Source organism: Schistocerca nitens, chromosome 5, assembly GCF_023898315.1.
Source record: "Schistocerca nitens isolate TAMUIC-IGC-003100 chromosome 5, iqSchNite1.1, whole genome shotgun sequence".
Classification (NCBI taxonomy): domain Eukaryota; kingdom Metazoa; phylum Arthropoda; class Insecta; order Orthoptera; family Acrididae; genus Schistocerca; species Schistocerca nitens.
The window spans coordinates 177,092,992-177,105,836 of NC_064618.1; the positions used below are offsets into that span (position 1 = coordinate 177,092,992).

The following is a 12,845-nucleotide window of genomic DNA, read 5'->3' on the forward strand; positions in this document are numbered from 1 at the left end:
CTCTATGGCATCTGGACGAACAACGAAAGAACTGCTGCTGTTTACTACTAAATGTAACGGAAAGAAATACGCTACCAGCCGAACAGAAATAGGACAATAATTACACAGATGTTACAGCTATTTATGATGATCCCCTGGACGTTACAAAATTCGGAACGTGGTTTTAAAAGCGGTGTGCGATCATGGCCGACAACAATGCATCCTCTCAACGCCGGCCATTAGGTTATCGGGTTCTTCCAGAAGTGCGTAGCATCACACAACCAGCGCGGTGAACAAATTCTGGGTGTTCATTCGTACATATGGACGTCCTGCACCAAATATACAGGGTGAGGGAGTAGCGGATCAATCGCAAAAAGGATTTAAAAAAGCAGCCCTTACTTGTCCAATCGAAGGGAAGTAAACTAGACGGGTGAGCTTTCTTCCGGACCATAACAGCTTGCGGACTAGAATAGAAATTCAGTGGAAAATTTACACGACAGTACACAGAGGGTTCGAGTCTCTGTCCGGCACACAGTCTTAATCTGACAGGTAGTTTCACACAGCGGTTTCTTGGCCAATCGCAAGAAGCTAAAAAGGCGTGATGTCGATTGCTCTAGACAACAACAGGCGAAAAAGGTATGTTTGAACAGTGCCCTATGAAAAATTTCCAAGACCATACACCACGAAAAAATTAAACTACTCCGATTGATAGTGGTACAGATGAACTCTCACATCACCTATTACGAGCTTATTAATGATGGGTAATACTGCAAAGGAAAACCGGTACTGATATGAAAAACAAAATAAAATGGACTGCTACCTGCAAATGCCTCCTTCAAGTACAAGATAGAAATTATATATATATATATATATATATATATATATATATATATATATATATATATATATATATATATATATATATATAACGGGAAACTAATCTGCGATGGTTGTTACATGAAAAGAGGTTGAAACAGGCAACAGGCAGGGGAGCTGGAGAGCTTCCGTGAAGTTTGGAAGGCAGGAGAAGAGGTACTTGCGGAAATAAAGGTGTGAGGACCGGGCGTGAGTCGTGCTTAGGTAGCTCAGATGGTAGAGCACTTTCCCTCGAACGGCATAAGTCTCGAGTTAGAGTCTCGGTCCGGCACACAGTTTTAATTTACCAGGAAGTTTCAGGCTCGATTCAGTTTAATTTTTCGTTAGGAAGCAGCGGTGTCTGAATTGGTTTGATCACAAAGTGCTTCTCCCAACGATATCTCGCTACAGCATTCGTGCTGTCGACTCCCAATCGGCGAGTCACCAATTTTGCCAGATCGTCTATATGTTGTTTCAATTAATACATTCAGCTGCACTGAAGGCGAGGTATTCCAATGGAGAGGACTATAAGAAATTACCGTCGAAAATAATTGTTGCTTTGGCGGAAATCTCACAAGTGCACCATGTATACGTCGGTTGCCGTTAAGTGTCACGTTGGAAATGACCATTGTGCAGACGGACGAAATCTCGGAATTAATAGTTGTTTTTAGTAACAAAGTCAGTCAGAGTCAGGCAAAACCGATTGTATTCAAAGCGACATTGGTCGTAGACGCTTATGCACTTACATTTTCACCAGTGTACAATAGCACATCGTTTCCTGCAAGCGTATATGAGCTCTTATGGTAACTATTGTGTCCACCACACTAGTTCTCCATGCTGAACGTTAGGGGTAAATATTTCTCCGGTCCTCCCAAATGGGTTGTCGGTGGAGCCTACATGGCTGGCTTACAGGTTTGTGATTCACCACAGTGGCCGATATTATCCGACAGCTTTTGCAAAGAAACTTGTGAAACTCCTTCCTGTGTTAGCGGCAGCAGCAAACGTTAAATGAAAATTGCTAAAATCTATAGCCGACTCTGATAGGCTGAAGCGCCTAATGGTTAAATACACAGCCAGAAAATGAGAAAAGATCACCATGAATTCTTCTACCCAAAAGATGTAAATTTTATTGACGCACTCTCGAGAACGTATACATCGAACGATCACAATCTTTATGCCAGTATCTGTATATCTAACGTCATCATCATGTCATCATTCTTGGAAATATCTCAGCCAGAAGTTCTAAACAGTGAAATAAGACTTATCCGACCAAATGACTTCCTTTCATTGCTCCATTATCGAGATTTTATTGCGTCTGCACCGCGTTTTCTGGTTGCGGTCACTTGTATCACTGATTATTGGTTTTGGAAATGCAAGTCTCCCTCCAATCCCCGCCTTATGGAGTTCCCTTCGCATTGCTTTGTTCTTGACAAGGTTCTAAAATGCGATACTCAGTTGTGCAACAGCGTCCTATTATCTTTCAACACAATACTCAGTAAGTACCATTCGTTACTATGACCCAGAGCACAGTCTGGCCCCGCGTTTTGATTTGGTGGATGAAGCTATAAACGAATGACACTTGAAACTCCAAAAACTTCGGCTATCTTGCTTACGAAAGTACCCACCATACGAGAACCAAAAGTTTGTCGCGTTCGAATGCACTGAATATCGATATAATTCACTCACAAATACACAGAACATTATTCTGATCACGACTGGCATTTGGAACGTAATGAGGACATTGTAAAGATTGTCAATCTTTTTACGTTAAAACATGCATTTCTCGCGGTACTTCAATATTTTCGACTAATCCCTCTATTCCAGTTCAGCGTTCGGGTCTCGGTATCTTTAGAACGTAGATTCCTTCGGGGAAATACTGTGTCTCTCAGGTACCGATCGCTGGTAGTTCACCCCGAACATTCATGGACTTCTTTTTTTTTACCTTGGGAAGTAGTCATTTAAGATTTATACAGCAAATTTACAAAAAAGAAGACACCTCCGTTCCTGAAGATTCGACAGTACTCAGCTAAACCTTCTTTTATACTGTATGATTGAGATTTAAATTTAATAGCCTTCACTCTCGCTTGTGTTTACTGTCCGAGAATCGCACAACATCCTACACGATAAACCAAGATTCTAAGCGTTTGTTGTACAACAATACATACTGTCCCACTTCATTCTCTTTCACGTTCAGCCGTTGTTTTACTACAATATTAGTAGCCGATGTAGTACGCTCTTGTTGGAACACCATCATTAAAATGTTAGAATATTCTTCTTAAACAGTTCATGATTTGAAAAGCGCAAGATAAAGCAGCAGTCGTCAACATCAAAAGACTGAGAGGTGCACGTGAAACCTGGTAGTCAAGGGCAGGCAGGATTCGGTTACGATTGCGAATGGGGCCGTAATCAGTTACTATTGGTTGCCTTTTACAGTTACACACAATTTATTCTAAACCATTAATTTCAGACTCACCAATAAATGAAAATACCACACGTTATTAATGAGGCAATAAACAACTGTGCAAATAATAATGTTCTCAGTGAGTTACAATTTAGCAAATCACCCTTAAACATTGATATAGCAGTTAATGTCTTAAAGGCAAGCCACTGTGATCTGGGCAGAAGACCTTACACACCAGGAATGGCAATAAATTAAGAATTGTTTAAAACTCACTGCAAATTGTAAATTACAAGTACTGAAATATTAAAGGCAAGTGGCCACCAACACAGCAGAAGGCATCAGACGCCAGGAATGGCAGTAAATAAGGTTTTAAGGCTTACTGATAAAATACCAATACCAAATAGGAATGGAAATAATATAAAAAATTTGGAAACCTGCTGTAAAACAGCAAATACGGTAGTAAAGGTTAATTAAAAAACAAGCAACTGATCACCAAACAGGTGAAATAAGATGATGGTGAACTTTGCAACATAACCCTTAACATGCACTGAACACAACAGAGCTAGATTTATTTCAGAAAGCGACCACAACTATTAACTAGACATATATAACCTTTAATGTAAGCGTTACAAGGTATTGTAGTCAATAATACAATAATAAAACACAAGGTCCAATACATAAGTTCCTTAAAGGGTACTGAGACAGACTATACCCGCAGAAGGCGTGGGCTGAAGGAGCGTTACACAGAACTACTGACCATCAGACCTCCTTTTGGAACACACATGTCTTACACGAACCAATGGGCTCTATGAATTGACCTCTGAGAAGGTCCATCAAATAGTTGCATTCACTTCACAAGATGGTAACTCAGCCTAGTGACAGTCTAACGAATGACTAATGATAATCTTGCTGAAGCTACCTGACGTCCGATAAACCAAATGCAACGATGGAACAATACGCTAAATCCGGAACTGACGGTCTGCTCTACATCCCCAGAATACTGTGCTTAGAGCGCCCGGAAAGAGGAAGGAATCACTACCACCAGAGTAGAAGTATCACCAACCGGCCCCCAGGGAAGGTAACAGGGCGTTAGTGGCCACCAGGCAAGAAAAATTACCGCTGGTTGAACTTAACAAATTGTATCAGGTTGAACGCAGTAAATAGTAACAAGAAGTCGAGGAAAGATAATCAGATACGCCTTCCCCAAGCACTCGCTGCTCTTCGTCTCGGCGACACTACGAGCAGCAACACGAACGCAACTCACTGCAGAATCGCGAGATATCACTAAGGTGGATGTTTCTCTACTTGGATTGAAATCCACTTGCCTTAAAGCTCGGTGGATCCGGTTTATGACGAAGTCGTACGCCCTCGTGACCACAGTCCTTCCATCCAGCACTCCATGCATGCCACCAGCGGTCCCGACGTGTTCAGGCACTGCGCGAACCTGGCTTCTCCTAAGTCCCCAAACGAATTCGTCACTCACATGACCCTGAAAAACAACGACGTAGCCCCAAAGATACGGAAACAGTTACTATATATCGATAGCCACTGCTGCTGCCACTAGATAACAGGTAACGCTTCCGAAACCGCATGGCGCCAGTCACACGAGAAGAGGACAAACAGCCGCAACCCTTCAACAGAGGGCGAAAACCAACGCGAGCCGCAGCACGGCTCCACACGATTGCACCCTCAAATGAAGACCTGGATATAGATTATAGCTAAAATTGAAACAAGAAAAGAAACATCATGCAGATTAGGGTGTTCGTATTGCAATGTATTATTCATTTTAGAGTTGTTCTACATAGGAATAAATGGAAATTTTAGCAGGTTAATTTCTTACTATGATTAGTGTAGGCAAATTTGACTTTTGGTTGCCAGTAAATGTGCATATGGTGGAAACAACTTTAATCCATATTCGACATCCCATATAAGAGTTAAATTAGTTTACGACGATTTCTGGCTTGTGTTAAGATTCTGAGGGCCGAAAAACCACCAAATTTTAGGACTTTTTCAGTTTTTAGTTATAGCTCGAAAACGATTCATCGTACAGATTTCCGAAACACCCCAATAAGAGAGCGTAAAATTTCGCGTGCAGTGACCTACTTAAAAGTTAAATCGTTTCAGCCGTTTAGCAACAGTCGGTCATCAAAGAAAGGCAATTTTTACCAATTTGGCGGGAAAGTGAATTATGCTTATGTTCCCGTACCTGTAGCTCAGAAGCGGCTACTCAAGATTAAAAGTGTGTTACACAAAAGTTGTAGAGTATCAGTTTCTGCGTACAAATGCTAGTAATTTTAGAAATAAACTAATTCCTTTGGGTAGTTACAAATAAAAGTGTGAAAGTACTCTTAGCGCTTGGGAAGAACCACGAATGAATACTGGATTTCTTGAGTCTTCCTAAAATTTTGTAACTTCTAACCTTTTTTTCTCAACAGAGAAGGTTCCTGATGATCTTCAATTACTCCTTCACCAATTCATTTCTACATGGATGAACGATATTGTATTGAGTAAATAAATGCTCTCTGTTGAGTTTTGTTTAAGCTGTCGACATAAGTTCAGCACTTAAAACTCAGTTTATGCAATAAAAATGAAGGAGTAGAATATACTTAGCTTTGGTCTTCATGATATCGCACACGCCTAAAATACATAGTGCCTTCGGGTTCATATTTGTAGTATTACGGAAATTTGCATAATGTTTTTTATGATGTTAGTTGCAACGCATTAAGGTAAGACCGTTAATTTCAATCATCTTAATGATTTCTTTTAGCTTCTGACTCGACATGGATTTCACACACATTACATTTTCAAGACGGGCGCTATCGTTGCACAGCATTATAGCACGCGTAGAAATTATGAAACACACGTTTGTCTCATAACACAATACGCGTCTGTCTCATAACACACCTCTACGTTCATCCGCGCCAAAAGATGTCGCACCTCTTAAAAGTCAACGTTATTTTTACGCAGGGGCTTCTTTACGCAGACCAAAGATAACTGTTGAAATATTGCTAAAATATTATACACATGTTGGAAAGACGGGTAATGCACACTATCTACAACAACCAATAAGGAAAAGTAACAATAGAAGATCCAGAACGAAGCTATGGGATTAAAAAGGGTGTAAGGCAGGGCTGCAGTCTTTCGCCCCTACTGTTCAATCTGTACATAAAAGAAACAATGATGTAAATAAAAGGGAGATTCAAGAATGGGTTATAATTCAAGGTGAAACGATCTCATTAATAAGATCTGCTGATGACACTGCTATCCTCAGTGAAAGGAAAAGAAGAATTGTAGGATCTATTGAATTGATTAAACAGTCTAATGTGTTCCGAATATGGACTGAGAGAAAATCGAAGAAAGACAAAGATAATGCGAAGTAGCAGAAATAAGGACAGCGAGAAACTTAACATCAGAACGGGGGTTCGTTAAGTTAAGGAATCTTGTGGCTTAGGCAGAAAAATAACCTATGACGTCTGGAGCAAAGAGGACATTAAAAGCGGACTAGCACTGGGAGAAAGGCATTTCTTGCAAACAGGGGTCTACTAGATTCAAGCAAAGGCCTTAATTTCCGGAAGAAATTTCAGAGAATGTGTTTGCAACTCAGCGTTGTACAATACGAAAATATGGACTATGGAAAAATCGGAGTAGAAGAGAATAGAAGAATTTGAGATGTGGTGGGACCGAAGAACATAGAAAATTAGATGGAGTGATATGGAAGGAATGGGGAAATTCTCCATAAGTTTGGTGAGGAAAAGAATATGCGGAAAACACTGACAAGAAGAAGAGGCGGTATAATATGTTCATCAGGGAATAACTTCCATGATTCCAAAGGCAGATGTAGGGGCTAAAAACTGTAGTGGAAGACAGAGCTTTGTATAAATAAAATAATTGAGGATATAGGTTGCAGTTGCTGCTCTGAGATGAAATGTTTGGCATAGGAAGTGGATTGGTGGCTGGCTGCATGAAGTCAGCCTAGGAACTAATGACTCAAAAAGGAAAATAAATACTGCACTGTAATGCCTCCTCTTCTGTGTAACAACCATAATCAGTAATACCACATACATTTTCTCGGAACACCATCCATACTGATCATTCTGGGTTGAATGAGGAATCTGTATAGAGGTTTGTAAGCTGAATCTGACACTGCATGCTGATTTTGCACTGAAACTTCAACTATATGTGTCATTATCATCTTGAATAGTGACTAGCCTTTTGCTACTAAGGCCTAATGTGTTTACATAAAGTACCAATTGCATATAAAATCAGAGCTGTATCACAGATTCGTTATTATTATTTGGCGTCTTTCGGTTCAGTTTAAAAGTCGGTTTCTGTTCATTCCCACAGCAAACCTTATCAAAACGACTACATTTATTCCAAATACTGTAGTTTTTTAAAAAATTCCAAAAATAAATAGGATGGGACCCCTGGTAAATACAATTTAGCGTCCCTGTTTTCAACAATTCAAATAACTTGATCAAAGTGGTTATTGTTGATACTCACAAAGGGAAATTGTTTATGTTGTCTCTTTGTGAATATGGCTTTTCAAGTTACAAACACTGTTTTTCAGTGTTGCAAAAATGGAGCATGACGTTACCTTCGGTATTTTTGTGAACTAAGCGGGTCTCAAAATTTCGATATCAAACGTTGCTTATGTGTTTAATACTTCAGTTTCAGCTCAAAGCAACAGCTGTAACATAGTACAAAATCCACAGTGTTTTTCTAGCATCTAAGCTTTCACTGTCATATCTGATATTGAGAGGTATATATCTACATTTTGTAGTTAAGTGCTCCATCAGATTATGTATAAAGTTACACTGAAGAGTCAAACTCACACCAGCCTAATATGGTGTAGGGCCCTCGCGAGCACGAAGAAGTGTCGCTACACGACGTGCTATGGACTCGACTAATGTCTGAAATACTGCTGTAAGGAACTGATACCATGAACCCTGCTGCGCTGTCCATAGATCCGTAAGATTACAAGGGGGGAGTGAGATCTCTTCTGCACAGCACGTTGCAAGGCATCCCAGGTATGTACAATAATATCTATGTCTGGGGAGTTTGGTGGCCAGCGGAAGTGTTTAAGCTCAGAAGAGTGTTCCTGGAGCCACTCTGTAGCAACTCTGAACGTGTGCAGTGTCGCATTTTCCTCCTGGAACTGCCCAGGTCCGTCACAATGGACCATGGATATGAATGGGTGTAGGTGATCAGACAGAATGCTTACATACGTGTCACCTGTCAGAGCCATGTCTAGACGTATCAGGGGTCTCACATTACTCCAACTGAACACTCACCACACGATTACAGAACCTTCACCAGCTTGAACAGTCCCCTGTTGACATGAGGATCCAAGGATGCATGAGGTTGTCTCCATGCCCGTACACGTTAATCCGCTAGATACAATTTGGAATGAGACTCGACCGACCAGGCAACATGTTTGTAATCATCAACGCTCCAGTATCGGCATTGACGGGCCCAGGCGAGGCTTTGTGTCGTGCAGTCATCAAGGGTACATAATTGGGCCTTCGACTCCGAAAGCCCATACTGATGATGTTTCGTTGAATGGTTCGCACGCTGACACTTGTTGATGGCACAGCAGCAGTTTGAGGAAGGGTAGCACTTCTGTCACGTTGAAGGATTCTCTTCAGTCGTCGTCGGTCCCGTTCTTGAGGTATCTTCTTCTGGCCGCAGCGATGTCAGAGATTTTGTGTTTTACTTGATTTCTAATATTCACGGCACACTCGTGAAATGGTCGTCCGGGAAAATACCCACTTCATCGCTCGTACGCCGAAGATAACTCCAAGTTCGAATTCACTTAATTCTTGATAACCAGTCATTGTAGAACCGTAACTGATTTAACACTTGTTGTCTTATATACACGTCACCGATTGCAGCAGCGTGTCCTGCCTGTTTACATACCTCTGTATTGAAAACGTATGCCTCTACTAATGTCTTTGGAGAGTAAGTGTATATTCCATAATAATGTCATTGACTTTTTCTTAAGCAAGACGTAGTCATTGTCAAAGTGAATCAAGTACAATATTACCCAAAATTAAATTGCTTTTCAATTTATTACCTTTATATACGTGGATGCTTGGAAACAGAGCTGTTAATATATTTCGCCCATGAACCTACCTTTGTTTTATCAGTCCACGAGTAAATAAAATGAACACAAGAAAAAATGTCTAAATAAATTTCATAGATAGTAGTGTTATATGAATTTATTCATCTACAGGTTATATTTGCTCAATTTTGAGTATTAAGAACAGTATATTATTTAACGATACATGGACTTAATTTGTTGCAAAATGACATCCCATTCAAGTACTGCAGTTTTGACCAAGAGTGTCTATGGTTGGAGTTGTACTCTAGCAGAACTACTGTTCAGTGGTGTTGGTACAGTACATGAATGATGTAGTAAATGTTGGGTACAAAATGTTAGGTAGTACTGATGGAATTTGTAGGAAAAGAAACATAAATGGCTGTGTAAGAAAGAAACAGCGAGCCGACGACTTCACCTTTTTTTGTATATTTGATTGCTTATTTTATACATAAATACAACCGCGTATCATTCAGTTGTATTCCACTGTGTCTTTCATATCCTTATAACTAATAAAAATTAGTTTTTCGCATAACTTTTGTACGTTTAGATAACCAAAGCAGTTTCTCTCAAGGCAAGTACAGTTTAAATGCACAAACATATATATATATATATATATATATATATATATATATATATATAAATTATTTCTTGTATCAACAGAACAATCTTTATCATAACCAAAGGCAAAATTTTCCTCTTATTATTGATAAAGGCAAGAGTTGTTTATGAATAAGAGAAATATTTTTTACATAAGTTCCATGAAGTACTGATGAGTGTTTGATATATTTTTGTTTTGCGTCTTTCTTTATTTTAAATTTTTATTGAGGGAACAGCGTTGTTTAGCACTATTTGTATTTTTTCTTTATTTTTACTACAGAGTCTTTTGTTCCACGTTACAGATAAAGAATTTTTGAATAAAATTTTAATGAAACATTAACAGTTTCAGTTTTGCTACAGTACTCATCATTTTTAAGTAACAGATAGGTGGATGAATATGTTGGACAAATAATTTCTGTACGTTACCAGGAGTTTATACACCGTCGCATGGTTTCTAGAAGGTTCATAGTTCCACTATTTAGGGTATTCTGGTAAGACATTGATCGCATGCATAAACTTTATGACGATTGTGAGGTTATGAAACACACGTAACACACATGTAATGCGGATACGACCTTGATTGACCAAAGCTAATGGAAAATCTACCGCACTTGGAATACTCGAAGGTAGCCTACAACAGTTTTACAACTCTGTTTATGCCACAAGCCCGAACTGGGCTCCAGGCCGTCTCCGCCTCGAGACAGCGCACGCAGCGAGAAGAGGACGGTTGGTCGGGCACTTGCGCGGCGAAGTGTCGCGGCATCTTGCGCGCGGGCCGGCGCCGCCCCCGGCGTCGCGATGAAATACAGCGGTGGCGGCAGCGCCGGCCAGGAAGTACGCCGCCGTTGACAGTTATTCCGGCGCGACGGGCCCATATGCGCCGCCCCCGTCTTTATGTCCGCCATAAATACGGCTCTCCCTGCACGTGTCCGTCCCCCACACCCCTCCTCGCTCTGCTCTCCCAATCTTGTTTCCCTTTTACATTCATCACGACGCCGCGGCGTCTGCTGCGCCGCCCCACGTGGACGCCGACTGCACCCGCCATCTGAACGAGAGGCAGCAGCAGCGCTGAGAGTCGCAGGTGTCGCTGCAAAGTGACTGGCGTTTCTCCGTGCTGCGTTTACTTCACTACGTGCTGTCTCCATATCGCGCACCTCCAATGTTTCTAGAATCACCGAAAGTTCTTTTTCTATGTAATCGAATAGTATGATTTTGCTGCTGAAGAAACTACTGATAAGGAACTACAATGACGTGATAAAAGTAATGGGATACCTCATAATATCAAGTCGGACTTAATTTTGCCCGGCATAGTGCATCTACTTGATATAGCATGGATTCAACAAGTTCTTGGAAGTCCCCTGCAGAAATACTGAGCCATGCCGCCTCTATAGCCGTCCAAAATTGCGAAAGTGTTACCAGTACAGAATTTTTACATGAATTAATCTTTCGATTTCGTACCGTAAATGGTAAACGAGTTTCATTTCGTGCTATCTGGAAGACCAATTCTTTGGCTCCAGTTCACCAGAAAGTTCTTCAGATCATTCGTTAACAAATGTGGCCAAGTGACTTGACGTCGTTGTCTGAGAACATGAAATCCATGAATGGATGCAAATGACCACCGAATGTAACCATCTACAGTCAATGATTGGTTCTATTGGACCAGAGGACCCTGTCGATTTTATAACACAGCCCACACCATTATGGAGCCACCACAAGTTTGAACCCTGTCTTTTTGACAACCTGGGCCCATGGCTCCGTGGGTCTACGGCACACTCGAACCCTACTATTAGCTACTATCAAATGAAAAGGGACTCATCTGACCAGGCCAGTCGTCTAGAGTTCAACCGATATTGTCACGAGCCCGAGAGAGGTGCTGCAGGCGATGTCGTACTCTTAGCAAAGGTCGTTACATCAGTCGTCTGATTCCATAGCTCATTAACACCAAATTTGGCCACATTGTCCTAACGGATACGTTCGTCGTACGTCTCACACTGAGTTCCGCGATTGTACCACACAACTTAGTTTGGCTGTTAGAACTGACAACTCTACGCAAGAACACTGCTCTTGGTTGTTAAGTGAAGGCCGTCGGCCACTGTGTTGTCCGTAGTGTGAGGTAATGCTGAAATTCGGTATTGTAGACGCACTCTTGACACTGTGGATCTCGCAATATTGAATTCCGCGACGATTTTCAAAATGGAATGTCCCATGCGTCTCGCTCCAACTACCACACTGCGCTCAAAATATGTCTGGCCATAACCACGTCGGAAACCGGTTGACATGAATCACATGAGAGAAAATGGCAGATTCTCCAGTGTACTGCCCTTCTATACCTTATGTACAACGTAGTACTACCATCTACGCATTTCATTTCTGAATTATATTACGAAGCTGTTTTACGCCCACACCTGCAAAACGTTTACCCTGAATTTATTAGACTGTACAACTATTTCAATTCGTTCTGGTTCAACAGACATAAGGAAGGAGTTACTAAAAAAATTTCAGTATCGATTTTTCACACTACCGTTTTTCGTCTGCCAAAGACTTTCTAAAAACCAAAGCAGTATCGTTGGTATTCGTAAGTCACTATCTGTTGACTAATCTTCTAACAAGCATTTTCTCTTTGTAGACCAAAATTTATTAATTAATTTATTTAAGTTATCAGATTGAATTTGATGCACGGATATAGAGAACGCCGTCGACTAATAATAGCGAAACAATCTATAGACCTTAACGTTGGTTAGTTGAAGGCGATAATATTTCTGGCGTATCAGTATCTGCACGACAAAATATATGTACGGAAATCCGTGTAGGATGGGATACTTAAAGATCAACAGCCTTTGTAAAACATAAAAACACTTCTTAAAGACATAAGATACCACCTTGTAGGACAGCCTGATATACATTACTTGAAGA

At 40.7% G+C, this 12,845-nt stretch overlaps 1 protein-coding gene across 1 annotated transcript in view; it reads right to left on the reverse strand.

The window, feature by feature from the left end:
• Positions 1–11,077, reverse strand: part of LOC126260328 (uncharacterized) — a 72,540-nt gene extending 61,463 nt beyond the window's left edge. Inside the window, exon 1 of the mRNA XM_049957653.1 lies at positions 10,568–11,077. Coding sequence (XP_049813610.1) covers positions 10,568–11,077 — 510 coding nt within the window. The remainder of the gene's footprint in view (positions 1–10,567) is intronic.
• Positions 11,078–12,845: the final 1,768 nt, after the last annotated feature.